The sequence below is a fragment of the Pimephales promelas genome, chromosome 1 (assembly GCF_988280905.1).
Source record: "Pimephales promelas chromosome 1, fPimPro1.hap1.1, whole genome shotgun sequence".
Classification (NCBI taxonomy): domain Eukaryota; kingdom Metazoa; phylum Chordata; class Actinopteri; order Cypriniformes; family Leuciscidae; genus Pimephales; species Pimephales promelas.
Genome location: NC_142769.1, coordinates 18969762 through 18990666, shown reverse-complemented (window position 1 = coordinate 18990666; position 20905 = coordinate 18969762). Strand labels below are relative to the sequence as shown.

The 20905-nt window shown below is 36.9% G+C and overlaps 1 protein-coding gene across 4 annotated transcripts in view; it reads right to left on the bottom strand.

Annotated features, from left to right (window-relative positions):
* Positions 1–20905, bottom strand: part of acox3 (acyl-CoA oxidase 3, pristanoyl) — a 31106-nt gene that overhangs the window by 3315 nt on the left and 6886 nt on the right. For all 4 annotated transcript variants that reach the window (XM_039669337.2, XM_039669340.2, XM_039669339.2 and 1 more), the window contains exons 5-17: positions 20754–20843; positions 19514–19657; positions 19336–19424; positions 19001–19097; positions 17560–17742; positions 16057–16179; positions 15818–15938; positions 13698–13820; positions 13366–13479; positions 6632–6747; positions 1394–1568; positions 1148–1215; positions 896–982 (exon numbers count right to left, since the gene is read on the bottom strand). In XM_039669337.2, the coding sequence (XP_039525271.2) occupies positions 896–982; positions 1148–1215; positions 1394–1568; positions 6632–6747; positions 13366–13479; positions 13698–13820; positions 15818–15938; positions 16057–16179; positions 17560–17742; positions 19001–19097; positions 19336–19424; positions 19514–19657; positions 20754–20843 (1530 nt within the window). The remainder of the gene's footprint in view (positions 1–895; positions 983–1147; positions 1216–1393; positions 1569–6631; positions 6748–13365; positions 13480–13697; positions 13821–15817; positions 15939–16056; positions 16180–17559; positions 17743–19000; positions 19098–19335; positions 19425–19513; positions 19658–20753; positions 20844–20905) is intronic.

The following is a 20905-nucleotide window of genomic DNA, read 5'->3' as shown; positions in this document are numbered from 1 at the left end:
AAAGTAACCACACCGTAAACGAACCGTACCAGAGTTCGTTTGGAACCGTACCGAGACCACCTCTTCAGCTGGGTCTCGGTTCGGTTGTTTGGTCCGCACCCGAGTTCGATTGCTGTATTCACACCTGCCCAAAAGGTCCGCACCAAGGGGGCAAACGAACTAGAGTTCGATTCAATCGAACCAAACAAGGCAGGTGTGAATACACCCTAAATCAAAATTTGCTGTCAAAATTAACACTGTTTTATTCATATGCATGCATGTGTATATGTGTGTGTGTGTTTATATATATATATATATATATATCTTAGTCACTGCTCACAGCAGCATGTCTTTGTATCTAGTAATATAGATATATATGTGTGTGTGTGTGTGTGTGTGTGTGTTTATATATGTTTATATAGTTTATATGCTGGTCGATGCTGTCGTTACATGCAAGCAATCACATCATTACTGCATCGAACAAGCTGATTGTCCTTCACATTTATTATTAGTAGTAAAAGTTACTCTTTTACAACTAATTCTGCACCAACAACACCAAACTAAAATTAATGTGACTGCTTAAGATTCAACACAGCAAGTGCTATTTATTCAACAAAGATATAAATATAAAAATTCATTCATACATTTTTTAACATAAACAAACCTGTAGTTACTCAGCAAGGACACTTGTGTGAAATTAAAGGAACTGACTTCATTCAGTACATCCACTTAAAAACACCTTGTGACCAGGTGATTAAAAGTCACTGCAAAAACGGATGAGAGAATGCTTTTTGGAGTCACTGTAAATGAGATGATCACTTCTGCAGCTCTTGGAGACATTTGTCTGTATAAGTGATTCCACAGTCACAGTGGAGGGCTGGTGTGCACATGTGTGCCTGTGTATGTGTTCTCTTACCTCACCATCTGCTTTGCCAATGGGTGAGTTCAGGATGAAGTCAGGAGGAGCGATCACATCAACCAATGCCACAGCATCATCCTTCAGCTAAAACAGAGAGAGAGAGAGAGAGAGAGAGAGAGAGAGAGAGAGAGAGAGAGAGAGAGAGAGAGAGAGAGAGAGAGAGCAGTTTAAAAGCCTTCCATGATGTTTGCATCATCATGCACTTATAAGTGAGGATGTCTGAACTACAGCTAACACAACAACACTAACCTGCCCACACAGCGTGAGAATGGCTGTCTGGATGAAGTCAACCGGCTGACGACCAGAGAAATAACCTCCTATAAACACAAACAGACCATAATCAAGAATTGTGCCTCAAGGCTGACTTTATATCAAAAAAACAGTATAATCAGTCATATTCTTGTGATGATAAAGCTGTATGTTCACCAGCCATTTTTTCAGTCTTTTTTTCAGTGTGACATGATCCTTCAGAAATCATTTTAATATGCCGTTTACCTTGATACAGGATGGCCATGTGGTTGGTGAGAGTCCACAGGCCATAGAGAGCACAGAGACGCCCCAGCACTGATCTGAGAGCAGCTGGAGTCTGTTCATCCTTTATCTGGTCATGGAAACGCTGCAGCATTGTGTGCTCAATAAAGGCAATAGCCAATGAGCGACAGTAATACACCTACAGAGACAGACAGACAGAGAGAGAGAGAGAGAGACAGACAGACAGACAGACAGACAGACAGACAGACAGACAGACAGACAGACAGAGAGAGAGAGAGAGAGAGAGAGAGAGAGAGAGAGAGAGAGAGAGAGAGAGAGAGAGAGAGAGAGAGAGAGAGAGAGAGAGAGAGAGAGAGAGAGAGAGAGAGAGAGAAGAGAGATGAGTTACAGAAAGAAAGAAATAAAGAATCTAAGGACACAAACACACACACACACACACACACGCACATACATATACTGTATATTTTTATAGTAAGAGTGTTTATGGGTTAAAGGGGTAAATTAACTTGCCAGGTCATGACATACAGACTAGACAATAATTAGGATGTGTGTATAGAAGGGAACAAATTCAAAAGAAAAAAAAAATAAGATTCATGACCTTAGCTTGTGTTTGTGTCTGGTTGCTAGATTCTCTGTGTTTGGTGGTTGCTGGGTCAGTATTGTGTGTGAGGGACGTCTGTTTTATTAATTTTTCTCTTGCTCTCACTGCAGATTTTAGGACAATTTAAGCATTGGTCACATACTGTAACCTGCTCGATCCCATTCTGTCTGTTTCTCATCCCTCCAAAAAGCTCAAGTTAACTCACTCTCTTATGTGTGAGAAAGCTCATTATATGACATTATAAAATGGAAACTGGACATTAGATCATATGGCCTCTGACTACTTGTTTTTAGCTAGACTAGTCCCTTTATACTATGCACATAGACTACTGGAGTAATTAAGTACACTCTCATGAAAAAAAAAGGTACAAAAGCTGTCACTGGAGCAATTCATCTTCAAAAGTTACAAGTTTGTACCTAAATGGTGCATACTGGTACACTAACTTAAAGGAGTAGTTCACTTTAAAAAAAAACTTTTGCTGATAATTTACTCACCCCCATGTCATCCAAGATGTCCATTTCTTTCTTTCTTCAGTCGAAAAGAAATTAAGGTTTTTAAAGAAAACATTCCAGGATTTTTCTCCATATAATGGACTTCAGTGGGAACCAAACAGTTCAAGGTCCAAAAGACAGTTTCAGTACAAACTGCAAACTGCTCAAAGGGCTTTAAATGATTCCAGACGATGAATAAGGGTCTTATCAAGCGAAACGATTGCTCACTTAAAAAAAATAAATAAATAACAAAGGTTAAATTTAATAAACTCAAATTTCTGTTCTGTGATGCACGTTCGTGACTCTCCTGTTCGAACTCGTTCATCAAAATTAACGAATCTTTTCCTGAGTCAATTTGTACATTTCGTTCGTTTAATGAACCAAATGACCTGAAAAAAGATCCGTTCATTTTGATCGAACAGGAGAATCACGAACATGCAAGGCGACCATTTGAGCTTATTAAATTTAACCTTTGTTATTTTTTTTTTTAAATGAGCGATTGTTTCTCTTGATAAGACCCTTATTCATCGTCTGGAATCGTTTAAAGCCCTTTGAACAGTTTGCACTGAAACTGTCTTTTGGACCTTGAACCATTTGGTTCGCAGTAAAGTGCATTATATGGAGAAAAATGCTGGAATGTTTTCATCAAAAACCTTAATTTCTTTTCGACTGAAGAAAGAATGACATGGACATCTTGGATGACATGGGGGTGAGTAAATTATCAGTAAAAGTTTTTTAAAAAGTGAACTACTCCTTTAAGGTACATATTAGTACATAAAAGAAACAAATGAATAGGTACTGCCCAAGTGACAGCTTTTGTACCTTTTTTCTGAGAGTGTAGTGATAATCATTATTCAATAATAATCTTTTGTTGTTGAAAGAAGTCACTAATGCTGCATTTATTTGATCATAAAATTATGGGTCACCGAGAATGAAAATTATGCTTAAAATTGTTGATTGGCACTAGTTTTCAAGATATGCTACTGGTCAGTATATAGGACCCTTGACTTGAGAATGACTGAGCATAAGCAAGTAATAAAAGGAAGTGATCTCAATTCAAACCATAAATCACTGGATCTAATGAATAAATCTATGACTGCTTTTGGAAAGTACTTGCTCCAAAATGGCATTCATTAATATGAATAAAAAATGCAAAAAAGATTTTTAAATGGTAAATGTCAGTATCTAGGCCACTGTATGTGTGTGTGTGTATGTGTGTGTGTGTGTGTGTGTGTGTGTGTGTGGTGTAATGGCTGTGATTCATTACTGTGTTGATGCTTGATTTGGTCCTACCATGATACTTTAACATTATCAGAAACGTGATGCGAGCAGCTTTCACACATCCCGCATGTGACTCTGACCCCATGGAGGACATACATGGATCTAAATGAATCTGATATGCGAGAAAGGGTTTAAATCCTTCAAGAGGTCAGACAGCAGCCCTTTGAAATGCTCAGTGTGATGTAGATTTGTAGCTCAGTGGAATATATATTAAGTAAGGGATATGTCTGAGCCAAGTGTCTGTTCAGTGTTTAAGACATGTATGAAGAATCAGAGGTCTGTTTTATATTAGATAGAAGTCATAAACGAGACGGGAATGTACAGAAGGTATTAATGGGAAATGCAGGCTGTGCTTTCCCAATGATTAAGCCTCATACTAAAATATATAATCAAAAACAACAGATCATTCTCCCATGAATAACAACATTAAATCTACATAGTGAAACATGATTCTTGAATGGATATTAATATAGGGTAACTATAACTTACAGTCTTACTTACAGTCAAAAGCCTCTGGACTTTAAGACAACAGTAAAACACTGAACATTTACAGTACATGTGTCTATGGTTGTTTATTCAGGTAAATTGGCCCAGTTTTTGACATGATGTGACTGGCTTACATACAGTAGATTAACTCAGCATGCATAGTTTTTTAAAACCTGATAAAACAAGGAAACTGCGTTTCTGCTTTAAAGAAACTCTGACCCAGTCACCTTGTCATTACAATTTGGCCCTTGTCAAAGTCATTCAGATCTTTATTCCAATCCATTTCTCCATCATTCAACATCTTGCTTATGAGAACTGATTGTTTGCTTACCATCTAATCTAACCAGACCTTAATATGTGGCCTTGTTAGCAGACAATCAATGATATTCACTTCATCATTGATATTGTGACTGCTCATAGTGTTTTGGCTCATCATATAGATTTGAATACGAGAGAGAGACCCGTACAAGTGACCTGTACTGTATAAAAGATAACTTTCTATGATGTTATAAACCATATCTGGTATAAGATGTAACATTTTAACACACATAGGGTCCTATTTTAATGATCTGAAACGCAAGTATCAAGCGTGAAGCGCTTTGTGGGCGGGTCTTGGGGGCTGTTGCTATTTTACCTGCGGTATAAATGACTCTTGAGCCCAACACAAGTCTAAAAGGAGTTTGTCTGAAGTAGCTTCATTATTCATAGGTGTGGTTTGGGTGTAACAGAAACAAACCAATAAGAGCGCCATATCACATTCCCTTTAAGAGCATGATGAACGAGGTGCGCTTGTTCCATGGCAACGGCGCATTTACCAGGCGCGCTTCAGCATCGGTTCACAGCCGAGGAGATCGATGTTCTCGTCAGGGCCGTAAACGAAAGAGAAGTGACATTGGGGATGCGACAAACCACCCAAATGAGCTTCGGTTAAACATGCATATAATAATTTAGGTAAATGTGTAAGCTTTATGCCTATTTTTCCCATCGTCATGGACACAACAATGATTTCCCTCGTGTTTAAATGCTTTTCCTTATAATAATGTATCATTTGCAAAAAGTAAAATGCAGAATCATCTAGTGTATGTGCGTTGTTCACACTCTGTAGTATTATGGCCAATCATGCACGCTTAAAATAGCATCTGAATGTACGCGCAACGCGTCACTGACTTTAGACTAGGTTTTTTCTGGTCATTGGCGCAATTGTTTTCTGGAACTGCAAAATAGCACTAGGGAATTTTTTTGCCTCCTTTTTGCGCCGACCTGCCCAGGAAGCGCAAGTTCATTTCCTAGTTTACCGACGTGTGTCTGTGGAGGGAAAAGCCCGCTTTGGGCGGGTGCAAAACAGGAATGATCAATTGCGCCGGGTGCAAGATGGTGAGGTACAGTATAAGGCAGCTGGGAAATTGTACATTTATAAACCTATCCACAAGTTTCCGAGGGGCGCTCCTGTAAAAAATAAAGTGGGTGAAACTTCCGGTGAGGCGGCGGAAGAAGCATTCCAATGGTATTTTGTGTGTTAGTTAGCGAAGAGGCTAGCTGTTTTTCGGAGAATAATTTTACTATTTAAAGACGCAAATCTTTATGAGAGATGTCGTTACGGAGCTCAGGGACAACATGTGCTGTTCGCGGTTGTATGTATAACCGGACTAAACTAATTCAGTGGCTTAAACGTGATTGTTTTGAACATAAGCTGAAAACGAAATCAGAGTGATCCTGCCAGAGCCCGTCTCTGGTCCTGCCAACGACTGTAGATTCCATCACCTCCCAAAAGACGACGAATCTTCCTGTGTACATTTGTTTAAATTCTTAATATTCTATAAACTCTATCAGCATCTGTTTGGCTGTTCGCTACTGATGTTACACCTAAACTCAGGATCAAAGCCTGATACCAAATGTGCCAGTAATGTATTCAAGTAGCACATTCATTTATAATTTTGAATAAACTCCAAAGCACAATGAATAAGTGTGTATTTTTTATTTTAATTGTTTGTCAGCTCGCACAACTGTCTGTCACCATTCCTTGATGAGTATTGATTATTAATAATGTTATTATAATACTCCCAATCAACTACTGCGGAGGGTAAAGGTACTGTTATTTCACCCTTTTTAATTTCGTTGAGGTTGTGTTCCCACATCGTTAGCTAGTTTGGATCGCTATAACTTGAATGACTGTCAACTGTTGAATGAACGAGTGTCAAGTATGTCAAATCGCGCTTTGTTTACTTCCAACCGGAAGTCGCGCCCACTTTTGACGCAAGGCCTCATGGGGCGTAGGAAACTTGTGGATAGCATACCTCTCCTCCCTCTGAGCTGCCAGTAAACATACTGTAGATACATATCATTTCAAAGTGTGATACTATTAAAGTCAACATTAAAACATACTTGGCTGTTGTTTCGTGCCTCAAAGTCTCCCAGTCCAGAGGATTGCTCATGAGACAGCTTCCTCTGGCTCTCACCCAGTAAGAAACACACCAACCACTTATACACCGCAAGAGGCACTGAGGACAGAATACCAAAAGATATTATGAAATTAAAAAGGTGGGAAGAAAATGTGAAACATTGAGTAAGAGATAAAACAAAATGATATGACAGAATCACTGATATGACAGTGGATTTATTGTTTAATCATGACAGTTAAAACAAGCTATGTGAATAGTGTAATGGACTGCAGCTGGGAAATACAATTATGTGTAAAGGGTCCTAAAAGGTTCACTAAACAAGATATCTGAACAAATATTACAGTTTTTCTCAATTGCTTAAACACTATAACCAGGCTTTTGAACTAAAATTTCAAAACCATAATGCCATTTATCAAAAAGCACACCCATTTCCCTAAACTATAAACACTATTCCCTGTTTTGACACATGAATCAGAATTGTTGAACAATCACTGCAAAACTCTACACACAAATCCCTTAATTTCTCATTGCCTAGACCATGTGGTCATTTAGAAAGCACTAGCATTCAATATTGTTCACTCAAGTCAGCATAGTTTCAGCTCACTTAGCACACAATTACCCAGATGAAAACACTGAGAGTCACAATTTAACACACATCAATCAGAACTTTCAAGATGCCTAAAAGTGCCAGAGTCAGTTCATCTGAGTTTTGGAACAATGGATCCACAAAGAAATGAAGGAAGGGGACGTGGAGGGAGCGGAAGAGGATATGGTGAAGGAGGAGGAAGAGGAGGAAGAAGAGGAAGAGGAGGACGTGGTGAAGGAGGAGGAAGAGGATATGGTGAAGGAGGAGGAAGAGGAGGAAGAGGAGGACGTGGTGAAGGAGGAGGAAGAGGATATGGTGAAGAGGAAGAGGATGATGTGGTGAAGGAGGAGGAAGAGGATATGGTGAAGGAGGAGGAAGAAGAGGAAGAGGAGGACTTGGTGAAGGAGGAGGAAGAGGACATGGTGAAGGAGGGAGAGGAGGAGGAAGAGGGGGACGTGGTGAAGGATGAGGTAGAAGAGATGGTGGTGAAGCAGGAGGAGACAAGCAGTCTCAGATGAAATTAGAGCCACTTGAGTTGATCATGTCCTTGTCCATGGCATGACTATGAGGGAGGCTGGACAATGAGTACAGCCTAATTTGAGTCACTTCACCTTCGCCTCCATCATCAGAAATTTCAGGGAGAAAAACAGGAAAACAGGGGTGAGTCAGGCAAAAGGATTTTACCTCTGCTGCCGGGCTAGGGCTAATATAGCCTGTGATGTGGATGTGATTGGCTTGACCCAGACAGGCAGGAGGCTGAGGTGGAATAATCTTTTTTTTTTTTTTTTGTGGTACTGTGTAGTACATGAATGAATAAAAATGTGCCAATGTATCCATTGGTTGTGTCTTTTGTCATGTGAAAAAGTTTGTGAGGAGGGGAACCACAAGTAACATAACTTGCCAGTTTTGGAAATGTTGTTTTGAATTTATTGGACCAGTGTGTTAGACTATGTTGTAGTGTGTGTTATTTTGAGGGCTTGTGTGTCCTGTCTGAGGGCAAAGTTTATTTTTTCAGCAAGAGTGAATGGTTTTGAATGTAGAGTTTCATTTTGACCTGAAAATAGGTTGTTTGGGAAACTGGGTGAGACGTTATGGATTTGTGTTTACTGTTTTGAGAATAAGAGGCATAGTTTCAAGAAATGTGTTTAAGCAATCGAGAAAAACTGTAATATTGGAGCTATTGTTGGAAAGGGGTCTGTTTTGCAGAGGTTTGGGTCACGCACAGATGTAATCATGGATTAGGTATCTGGGTGGGGACTGTGACTACAGAACAAGGAGTCTCGTGTTTTGAATGGCTGAGGTTTGGATGTAATTCTCAAACACATGACGCAGAAGTAACCCGACCTCTAGGTCCATGATAGAGAGATGAACTGAAGTGTATATTGATGCTATAGTAACAGCATGAACTATGCAAAAATCCAGATCCACTGACCAAGACTACATTAACCGAATCAGTTCAAGCTCAGACATCCATGACATCCTTTTGGATTTATATAAAACAAAACAAGACCAGAAAACTGCTTTCCCATCCTATAAAGGAACTAATAAATCAGGAAACAACCAACAAACCTCTCTAAATAAGAGAAAAAGTTTGTGAAAAGAATGTTGTGAAACAAGACCACACAGAGAATGAAACTAAGCAAATATCTTCAACACCCATTCCAGCAAATAAGTTCTGAAGAAATGAGTATGATACATATTTGAATGCAAATATTTATGATGGTATTGATGCATATAGTGACACTGAGTCTTGTTTTTTTTTAGATGGATTTAAATGATCTCTGCTAGTGTCAATGGGACTGCTCATGGCAAGAAAAAAAAAAGAGCGAGGTCAAATTGCCTAAAACCTTTTCAAATTAGGGGCACAAATATATATGAAACCAAGATATTATTTTCTACGCCCATTTAGAAACGGGTTTAGCCGAACTAATCCCTCAAAATAACTCTATAAAAAAGCTAATTTAAGACATTCACCTAAAAATCTTTTGTGTTTCACAGAGCAATTGAAGTCAGTGGCACTTTACTTGAAGCCTTTAATGCATTATAAATGTTTTCATAATGAACATTGTAATTCATTATATCTAATAAATAATTGTAAAATGCATCATAATATTTGCAAGTTCTTTTTGCCATCATGTGTTTCAATATACTAAACTTCCTAACGGTGTAACAATGGATAAATTATATAAAGTATACAACAATGAACAGAAAACATTTTTTTGAGCCAAAACATTATGACCACCACCGGCCTAATATGTTGTTGGTCCTCCACGTGTGGCCAAAACAGAGCTGACCCGCTGAGGCATGGACTCAAGACCCCTGAAGACATACTGTGGTCATATGACATTTGATATTAGCGGTAGATCCTATAAGTCCTGTAGTTGCAAGGTGGAGCCGCCATAGATCGAACTTGTTGGTCCAGCACATCCAACAGATGCTCAATTGGACTGAGATCTGGGGAATTTGGCGGCCAGGGCAAACTTGAACTCTTCATGTTCCTCGAACCATTCCTGAACAATTGGTGTAGCAGGGTGCATTATTCTGCTGAAAGAGGCCACATCCATCAGGGAATACTATTGTCATGAAGGGGTGTACCTGGTCTGCAACAATGTTTAGTTGGTACATGTCAAATTAAAGGGTAACTAAACCCCCGGTCAGAGCCTGACTCCACCCACTGGCAATATTTGAAAAATGCTGGAAAAGTGGGCAGAGCCCAGCGGAGGGGGGCGTGCACCTGAACCGCATCTCTTTGTATGAAACTTGCCAACGTCACCAACAATCGCTCTGTCACGCACCACCGCAAACATCCAATAGGAAAATTCAACTGCAGTAGCCACCGTTCAACCTAAAGAGGGCAGCACTAATACGTTTTTACACCATAAATTGTAGAAATAGAACACTTTATAAACAAATGCCAAAAAAGTTACTCGAATCAATGACTGGTATTAATAAAGATCCATTCTTACAGATCATTAACTAAAAAAAGTTGGTTTAGTTACTCTTTAAAGGAGTAGTTCACTTTTCAAACAACTTTTGCTGATAATTTACTTACCCCCATGTCATCCAAGATGTCCATGTCAGTCTTTCTTCAGTCGAAAAGAAATGAAGGTTTTTGATGAAAATATTCCAGGATTTTTTTCCATATAATGCACTTCAATGGGAACCAAACGACCAGGTCCAAAAGACAGTTTCAGTGCAAACTGCAAACTATTCAAAGGGCTTTAAACAATTTCAGACGATGAATAAGGGTCTTATCAAGCGAAACGATCGCTCATTTAAAAAAACCCATCAAAGTTTAAGTTTTATAAGCTCAAATGGTCGCCTTGCTCTGTTCTGTGATGTTTGTGACTCTCCTATTCGAACTCGTTTATCAAAATTAAAGAATCTTTTCCTGAGTCAACTCGTTCATTTTGTTTGTTGAATGAACCAAATGACATGAAAAAAGATTACTTCATTTTGATAAACGAGTTTGAATAGGAGAGTCAGACGCGCATCACAGAACAGAGCAAGGTGACAATTTGAGCTTATAAAACTTAAAACATTTTTTTTTTTTTAAGTGAGCGATCGGTTCACGTGGTAAGACCCTTATTCATCGTCTGAAATCATTTAAAGCCCTTTGAACAGTTTGCAGTTTGCACTGAAACTGTCTTTTGGACCTTGAACTGTTTGGCTCCCATTGAAGTGCATTATATGGAGAAAAATCCTGGAATGTTTTAATCAAAAACCTTAATTTCTTTTCGACTGAAGAAAGAATGACATGGATATCTTGGATGACATGGGGGTGAGTAAATTATCAGCGGAAGTTTTTTTAAAAGTGAACTACTCCTTTAAAGTCCACATGAATGGCCCAGATCATCACACTCCTTCCACCGGCATCACTTCCCCAGGTAAACGGCGCTCAGATCTTTATTTCTGCACATTTATCCTGCATCCAACATGTTGATTAGAAGAACTGATTAATTGCTTACAATCTAATCTACTCAGACCTTACCATATGGCCTTGATAGTGGATGATCAACGATATTAACTAGTCACTACACCTGTGGCTGGTCATAATGCAGTGTACCTGTATATGATAAATACAGGTACACTACATATATATATATATATATATATATATATAGTATATATATATATAGTATATATATATATATATATATATATTCAAAAAATTAAAATATCGTGCAAAAGTTAATTTCAGTAATTCAACTTAAAAGGTGAAACTAATATAATATATAGATAGACTCATTACATGCAAAGTGAGATATTTCAAGCCTTGAGGTTTGGGGTTTTCATAAGTGTACGCCATAATCATCAAATATCAAATAAAGGCTTGAAATATCTCTATGCATGTAATGAGTCTATATATTAGTTTCACATTTTATTTCAGAATTAAATTCAGAATTACTGAAATAAATAAACTTTTGCACAATATTCCAATTTTTCAAATTTCACCTGTAAGTAATATAATGTATTATAATAACTGTGGTTACAATTAATTATGAGATCTTACAATGTATTAAAATAGGCATAATACTTTTGCAATGCATTATATATAGAGGCTTCCAAGTAGTCATAAAGGTTTGGGACGACATGAGAGCGCGAGTAAATTATGACAGAATGTTTAGTTGACCTATTTTTTTAGTGTGTCATACGTAGTTGGCCTGAAGTGGACTGATTGAAGACATGTACCGTTATAGGTATAGAAAAGAGTATTCAAAGTTTTGATGAAAAACAGCTGGAGTGAGTAATATTAAAACTGCTCTTGCATTTAAAAACTCCCTTGGCGCTTTTCACATGATGCGATAGGTGACACAAGTCAGTTAATACCCAAACAGTCCACTCCCTGTCCTTGTCCAATTAAAACGATGATCCTCTGACCCTTGTAACCGGGCAAGAATGATTTGAGTCACCAGCTGAGGAATGAGGTCAATATAGAGAGCAGATGTTTAGCAGATGTGTAGCTCAGTTGAAGATGTAAAACTCTCCCACTGGAGCCGTCTGCTGCATCAAGGAGCACTTTTAACAGTAAACCACACAAAAACACAGCGTGACGCAGATTCTCACATTCTCTCGGTGTGCGGTGGAGGTGTGACGGTTTATGTATTAGATAATGTGCTCTTGAAAACAGCATTGCACACACACACACACACACACACACACACACACACACACACATCTTGTATTACACAAAACCAGCCCCATGAAAGTGGGATATGAAAATGACACGAGGCTCAGCTTGTTTATTTGGCTTCCTCTGAGAGTGAATGAAAAATGACTCTATTAAACAAAACTAATGCTTCACTAGCTGAGTAACAGAACTGAACTAGATTTAAAGTTCCTGAAGAAAATACTAGAAAAGTATTACAATTTTGGGTTGTGTAAATTAACTTCTGCACTAGAGTGATACATTTGATAGAATCAACCCAACAATGTTTTGAACACCATAAGAACACTATGCTTACAGTGTTTATGTGGTTCAAGAGATATGAGAAAAGATCAATACCAATATAGAGAGATCTTAATATAGTATGGAAATATTACAATGACATAATCCTGCTTTGACCTTAATCTGTCTTTAAATTTTAATCTTAAATTTCCTTAAAACAAGTCTGAGAAAAATAATGTGTTAATTTCTGGAATTAATATTATCTGTGGAAAATAATTAACAATACAATTCCTGAAGTAGCAGTAATTATTAATAAATTATACTAAATAATTACTTATTTAATTAAGTTGAACAAATGTCATTAAAACAAACATTTAAAATATCAATATGTTTTTTTATGTTGTTTTTATATTAATTTGGAGATTCAATGCGAAATATATTTATAATTACACATTTTAAATTGAAGTGCTATTAATCAGGACTAAAAGAACATTTGCTAACATTAACATTTTTTAATTGACCAACAGCCCTACTTAAAATCCTGAAATTATCCACAAATCAAAGTTTCAATGGAGTCCGTAAGTTACACGGTTTAAACTGAAAAAAAAAAAAAAAAAAAAAGAAAAGCTAAAAAGAGCACCAGAGGAACAGAGGTACCTGAGAGGAGTGAATGCTAGATGAATAATGTGATTTGTGCGTGTGGTTGTGCATATATGGGGAATGTAGTGTTAATGTTGCGTACCGGCTGAGTTCATGCACTCTTCCACTGAGCCAACTGTGAACTTGCTCTGCAGAATGCTGCTCATGTCCTCTAAAAAGTTCACAGTCTCAAGGGGGGATTCAATCCTTCCTTTACCTTGATTGAGGAAAAGAAGCAGAAAAAGCAAGACATTTCAAATCTACATCAGACACAAAAATAATTCTTCATATTCTGCATAACCCCCCAAAAAAAAAAAACAGCATGCAAAGAATGATCTGCATGTCATGGTTAACAAACATTATACAACTGTCATTAATTATTTCTATTGAGAAACCAAGATGGACTATAAAGAAAAGGCTCTAGTGTGTAGAGACCTTCCTGTTTGTGCTGGAGCCAGCTAAGCAGATAGTTGCTGGTCTGCTGAAGGAGAACGTTGTTGTCTCCCTCATAAGTGCAGTTTGGGTCATTGTCATCGCGCACGTCTCCCAGCCGGTTCACTTCAAACGAATAGATAATCAGATTAACAGATAAGAACAAGTTGAACTAAAAGTTCAGCTTGTTCCCCATAGTTCACCTCTTCTTTTGATATTTTACAAGGTGTTTATTACAGTGGCCCATTAGTGCACAACATAATGACACAACAAGTTTAAACGGCAAACATAAGTTAACAACATAGCGAATCAAGCCACAACACAAGATAAGAACACAATGGAAACAAACCACAACACAACAAGCCACAACCCAAAGGAACTGCCACTAACAAATAAAATGGTCCTGTGTGCACACACACAAATGGGGACTATGTATACTTTTACTGTACTGGGCTTTACACTTTAAAGATATAGTTCACTTTGAAATTAATTTTTGATGTGTTTTAGCTTACCTCAAGGGCATCCATGATGTAGGTGTCTTTTTTTCCACAGCATTTTCAATTTTGAAACTTTATATTAAGTGGCTTTAAGTACTATGCACTTACATTAAACATTAAGTACAATGTATTATTTTGTTCCTGTTGTATTGTAAAACACTTTTGCTGCTATTGAGGTGTGATACGGGTAAGGTTAGGGAATGGTGTGGTGGTATGTGTAGGTTTAAGGGTAAGTTAAGGTGTGAGGGGAGGGTCAACTGTGTAATTACAAATGTAATTACATAAAGTAATTATAGCTGTAATTACATGCTGGTATTTTTAAAATATAAGTACAATGTAAAAACATCTATGTACACAATAACTCCATTGTATCAAATTATTCATTTCAATGTAAGTACATAGTACTTAAAGCCACTTAATATAAAGTGGGACCGACATTTTTTGGTCAAACCGTTGTTGTCTGTCAGTCCTATAATGGAGGTCTATGGTCACCACCTCAAAGAGCATGCACAGAGAAGTCAAAATTAAACATGATTTAATGACTCGTGAATGTAAGTACACACTGATGGCCTAAGACACAAAACGAGCGGTTTGTGTGAGAAAACGAACAGTGTTTACATTGTTTTTACCTCTTTTTAACAGCCGCCGAACTGATCTGAATCAGATGTCCAACTGAACCGAACTGAACCGTCTCCAGACGTTACGCCGGACGTAATCGTGTGCGTATGTACGTCACGCATTGTTTACACAGAGATTTCGGAAGTTTTACTTTTCACTAAACATATTTAGATATACGGGAAATCGCAATGGAAGACGATTTCGGTATATCTAAATATGTTTAGTGAAAGGTAAAACTTCCGAAATCTCTGTGTAAACAATGCGTGACGTAGACGCAAGAGAGATCACTTCGGGAGTAACGTTGGACACGGTTCAGTTCGGTTCAGTTGGACATCTGATTCAGATCAGTTCGACGGCTGTTAACAAGAGGTAAAAACGATATAAATACTGTTAGTTTTCTCACACAAACCGCTCGTTTCGTGTCTTAGGCCATCAGTGTGTACTTACATTCACAAGTCATTAAATCATGTTTAATTTTGACTTCTCTGTGCATGCTCTTTGAGGTGGACCCCCTAAACCTGCATTATATGACTGACAGACAACATCGGTTTGACCGAAAAATGTCAAAATTGAAAATGCTGTGGAAACAAAGACACCTATCTTGGATGCCCTTGAGGTAAGCTAAAACATATCAAAAATTAATTTCAAAGTGAACTATCCCTTTAAATTCACATAGATATAAATAACTTGGCTAATTTAAAAAAGCAATAAGTGCAGTTGAAAGGGTTATGAAAAAAATGGGTATACAGTAAAAAAGAAAGTCCAAAATATGGATTATAATATTAGACCATTACCTATAATATAAAGTGCTTAGCTTTAACGAACGCTGAGAAAGGAGCAGGAGCTTTTCCATTGTGTTGTGGCGAACTTGTTTTGTTATGTCTTGATTCCGTAGTGCTGTTAACTAACATTTGTTTTTTGTTTTTCATTCTGTCCTGCACTACTGGGCCACCGTGGTTTATGCTTCAATTAAACATTTAGTTTATGAAGATTTTAAAAATTCCTTACTGGCAAGGTAGCCGTGTCCTCCACACGCCTCCCGACATTCCTGAATGCCTCGCTGGGCTGTCCACGATCCCAGAGGTTTACTAGCGCATGATATGGCATGGATCTCTCTGCCTAGTTCAGCCTGATGAGTGACATACAATCTAGTATATATGATCAAATACTAAAAGATTACGACTTTCTGAATTTCAGATGTTTTGTATGGTCATATTTTCAGCATATTTAAAGCAAATGATCTATACCTGTCTGTTGCTTTTGTCCTTCATTAGGAGTCCAATTTGAAATTCGACAAAGTTCATGGAGAAGGATTTGGTGAAGTGCTCCAGCGCGTACACGGCAGCCAGAAATGGAATAAGACGCCATTGCTGAAGCAGAGGATGAAGCACATGAACAGGATGGGTCAAAAGACAAATAGCTTAAAAGCAGTGAGTTTGATCTAACTGTTCAGTGATACCTAGAAAAAAGAAAAAAAAAAAAAACACTGAAAAGTGGAAGAAAACACTCCAAAAAGATTACTGCTGGTCATATCCCTACAAATGTAACATAAAAACTAAAAACAGCCCAAATAAAAACAGGTTGCATTGATACACGTTTTCCCGTCAGCATCAGTTACACTGTGATGAAGATTCATAACATATACGGTGTTTTACATGTAAGAGCTTCCATGAAAGCACTGTTGCCGTCACTTTTCAGCCCGATTGTCAGTTATCGCCACGGCTGGAAAGCCCCGCTCATATTGATTCTCGTCTGACTTCTTGCTTTATCCAAAGACTTTTTGGTCATAGCTGTGTTTATTGCAGCACTGAGAGGACTATAGACACTCGATTTTTTGTATACTTTATTTTTCATTGTACTTACATTTTAATTAAACAAATTTGGGAAAAGGTTTTTGTAGAAACATTCTACCTACCCCACCTTTAAATGTTTAGCGAATTTCTAAATGTTTCCAATTTGCCAGTTCCACTTTTGGTCATTTAGTGAATTTAATAAGTATGAATTTTGATATATATATATTTATATATATGAAGAGTTCAGATGCAAAAGCCTATAAATACCATTTGAAATTTTCTTCTTTAATGATGATTTTTATCAAACTTGTATATTTAAGTTCAGTAATTTTACTTAAATAACAATTAATAGGTAATTATCATTGCCATTTAAGTGAAATAACTGAACTTAAATATACAAGTTTGATAAAAATGATCATTCTAGAAGAAAATTTCAGATGGCACTTAGAGGCTTTTGCATCTGAACTCTTCATATATATATATAGTGTGTGAGAGATTAAACATCTTAGTATATATCTACAGTATATGTATGTATATCTCTCTCATATCTATATATATATATATATATAAGTTGATTTATATACAGTCACTTTATAAACAGTTATGCAGTTACAGTGAAATACGAGAAAGTACTTATACAAGTACATACATGTACAACAGTACTTTTAAACAAAGTGTGACCATTATTTTTGTAGATTTTCAAATACAAAAAGTAATAAATATGCTCACATTGGATTTTTGTTTATTCTAATAAATTAAATTACATTACTTTTCAGTTTCAGTTGAAATTATTTTAATTAAAAGCTTTCATTTTTTTATTTGATTTTTTATTAATGATAAATTAAAGGCAGATCATGACTAAACAAAGGCAGATAAAACAAAAATAATTATACCTTATCCACGGTCCTTATCCCTACTCTTGAAATGTTTCCACTGGAGTGTGTCAGTATTCTGTACCTGTAGCTGATATTCCAGCACCGGAATCTCCTCGTCCTCTTTGGGACCGAACTGTCTGCGTGTGGCGGAGAATCGCACAGCCACAGTCACCGCCAGCTTCAGATTGACCAGTGCCATCCTCGTAATGCTCACCCTGCCTCCTGACAGAGCCCCTAAAGACGCCCCAAACCGCTTATTGGGGTCCTGTGAACCAGTGAACGTGTACGGTAAGGAAAAAAACAGGATGGAAAGACACCTGAAGTAACTAAAAACGCATAGCAGAGATGATGAGACCAAAACACAGAATAAAAGAATGTGAGGAAAAAGAAGGGCGAACGAAATCTCATTCATTCATCCTTAACCTCTTGCCTTTGTTTGTTTTCAGAAAAACCCCTTATGTCTTTCTGTCAGTGCCATTGGCTGACGACCTGGCTTTTCCTGTGATTAAAAACTCCCTGTTTGTTTGAAATGAAAGCATAGGAATTCCTTCTCGTACATCTTGCATAGCACAGCACAGCAGCTGGAATAACAGCCACTGCACCACTGCGTTCTCTCACTGCAGAGTAACCGAAGGGTTTATGGCCTGCAAGATGTCTACACGGATACACACTAAAATGGCTCTATTATTTCCCATGTTCATCAATAAAATACTGTGCTCAAAATTAATGGCACCCCTGGTAAATATGATAAAAACTGGCTGTAAAAAATAAATCTGCATCGTTTATCCTTCTGATCTTTCATTCAAAAAATTGCCAAAAATCTAACCTTAAATTGAATTAAAAGAATTTAATTTATTTAAGAATGTGATTTCTCTGCCACTTTCAATTAGGGCCACTAATTAATTCCTTGCCATTAATTCTATATAGCACAACTATATATATATATATATATATATATATATTAAGATGTGTTAAAGTTAATTGGTAACAATTTACAATAAGGTAGTACATTAACATTAGATTAGCCAATACATTAGATATCATGGGCTAACAATAAACAATAATTTTGGTAACACTTCACAAAAAGGTCTCATTTTTTAATATTAGTTCATGCATTAACTAACATGATCTAACAAGGAGCAATATACTTTTACAGAATTTATTATTAGTTAGTTTAGTACAGACATTAATTAGTTTATTATTTTTGTTAATGTTACTGTTCATTTTAGTGCACAGTGCATTAATTAATGTTAATAGATAAATTTGATCCTAAAAATGTATTAGTAAATTTTGAGATTACCATTAATAAAGATAAAAAAGTATGTTGAAGTATTGTTAATTGTTAGTTCATGTTAACAAACGTAGTTAACTAATTTTAACAAATGAAACCTTATTGTAAAGTGTTACCATTCTTCTTACAGCATTTATTAATCTAGGTTAGTGAGAAATTAAAATATACTATTGTTAATGATTAACAATAAAAAAAATAATAAATGCTGTTCTTTTGATACAATTTTGCTTACTTTAAAAGGTGAAACGTAGCGCCCATCAGGCGTAACATCTCCTGTTTTGTTAAGCAAGTTTTCCCGAGGTATCCTCAGATTGTAAAACACTGCAAAACTGACAAAAACAAAATCACTTATTTATTATGCACAACAAAATACGTTTTTTTTTTATTTTATTGTTTCACTGAAAAGTATAATGAAGAATAACATTATATGGGCACTAGGCAGAGGGATATTTTATTACAGAGATTAAGTGAGACTCCGAGTCAGATGGATTTTCTACTACCGCCCTCTAATGACCAAATACTGTAATCACAACATCTCATCAGTCCACAGTCCAGCATTAAACTCACCCATTATCCAGACCGTTCTGACCCAGTTTCTTTCCAATATCCCCAACCATCACTCCTGGCATTGCCAGCAAGGTCTTTGGGTCCCTGACCTATTAAATTAAATGACATTAAAACTGCTTTAGTCACAGCTGCTCTAGCAAGACAAGAAAATGAACTGAAAATGTTCTTTCGCACATACTTGGACTACAAAAGAGTGAAGGCCGTGACATTGTCCATCAGGGGTGTAAAGCTGTGCAAATACGGCTGAATGAGTGGCTGTCTTTCCCAAGTTCCCTACCCAGAACTTTGCTGCTTCAAAGTCTGGAGAGTTGATCACAAACTCCTGCGGATTTTAAAACAACATACATTAGCTGCTTTAGGACCATCAGGCATAATAAACAAAAGGAAAAAAATATTGTAAAAAACAGGTCAAAGTATCATGAAAGAAAAGGGAGATTGAGCTATAAGCTACGTTTAGACTGCTAGTCAATATGCCACAAATCCGATTTTTTTTTTTTTTTTTTTTTTTTGAGATCTGTTTTTCTCATGACAGTGTGAACAGCACAAACCACATGAAATCTGATATGAATCTTTTTAATTCCGATTTGTGCCACTTCCATATGTGGTACTAAATCTGATACAGATCAGAAGTTTTGCAATGTGACCTCAGTCTGAACAGTCAAATCGGAATTCATGCAACTTTTACGTCAAAGTCCAAAGTTAGCAAATACCCAAAGTTATCAAGAACATTGCGAAGAGTAGTCAGTGGAAGGACAGTGATGTGCCAGAACTCACATGTATTCGAGTGACAGCTCTTTATATTCTCTCTTTTTCAAACCCTTGTCTTTTTTTTTTATTACCTGCGCATAAATTCGCTGGCTTCCATGTCAGTTTACATTATAAATAATGTCATTAATGTCCTCTGTGTTTACATCTAAAGTAATGTAATTTCATACCTTGCTGTAAGACAGTGTGCTGCGTGACGTCTTTTTACCGTTCTTTTGCACATACGGGTCATATGCTCACACTGTAATCTGTATACACTGGAATCTGATTTTGGCCACATTTAAAACAACAATGTGAACAATAAGCAATAAATCAGAATCCAGCACTAAAGGTCGCAGTGTGAACGTAGCCATAGAAGTCAGAGATACTGTATATTCTTTAAAAGGCTACATATTGTCAGATTGTGAATTGAATTGTTCAGATAACGTGAATTAAATATGCAATATTGTTGTATTTATTACTTATTATTAAATCAACATTTACCAGGATGAATAAATCAACAGTTATGATTTGTATGGGCATATTCGTTTAATCTCATTCAAAAAAGTTATAAGCAACATGCTTTTCAGTGATATGCTAAATTTAATGCAATGCGTTGAGACTTCTGTTATATCTAGGTATGGTTCACACCATCACATCTGGTAGTAGAGTACCTGAGTGCTGGGGTCATATCTGGCTGTCGTCCTCATGGCTCTTGTGTTGCTGCCATGGCTCAGCTCTGTCAATGAAAAGCATCCAAATGTCTAAACAGAGAGAGACAATGTTAATTTGCTGTCAGTACACAGTACACACACACACACGCACA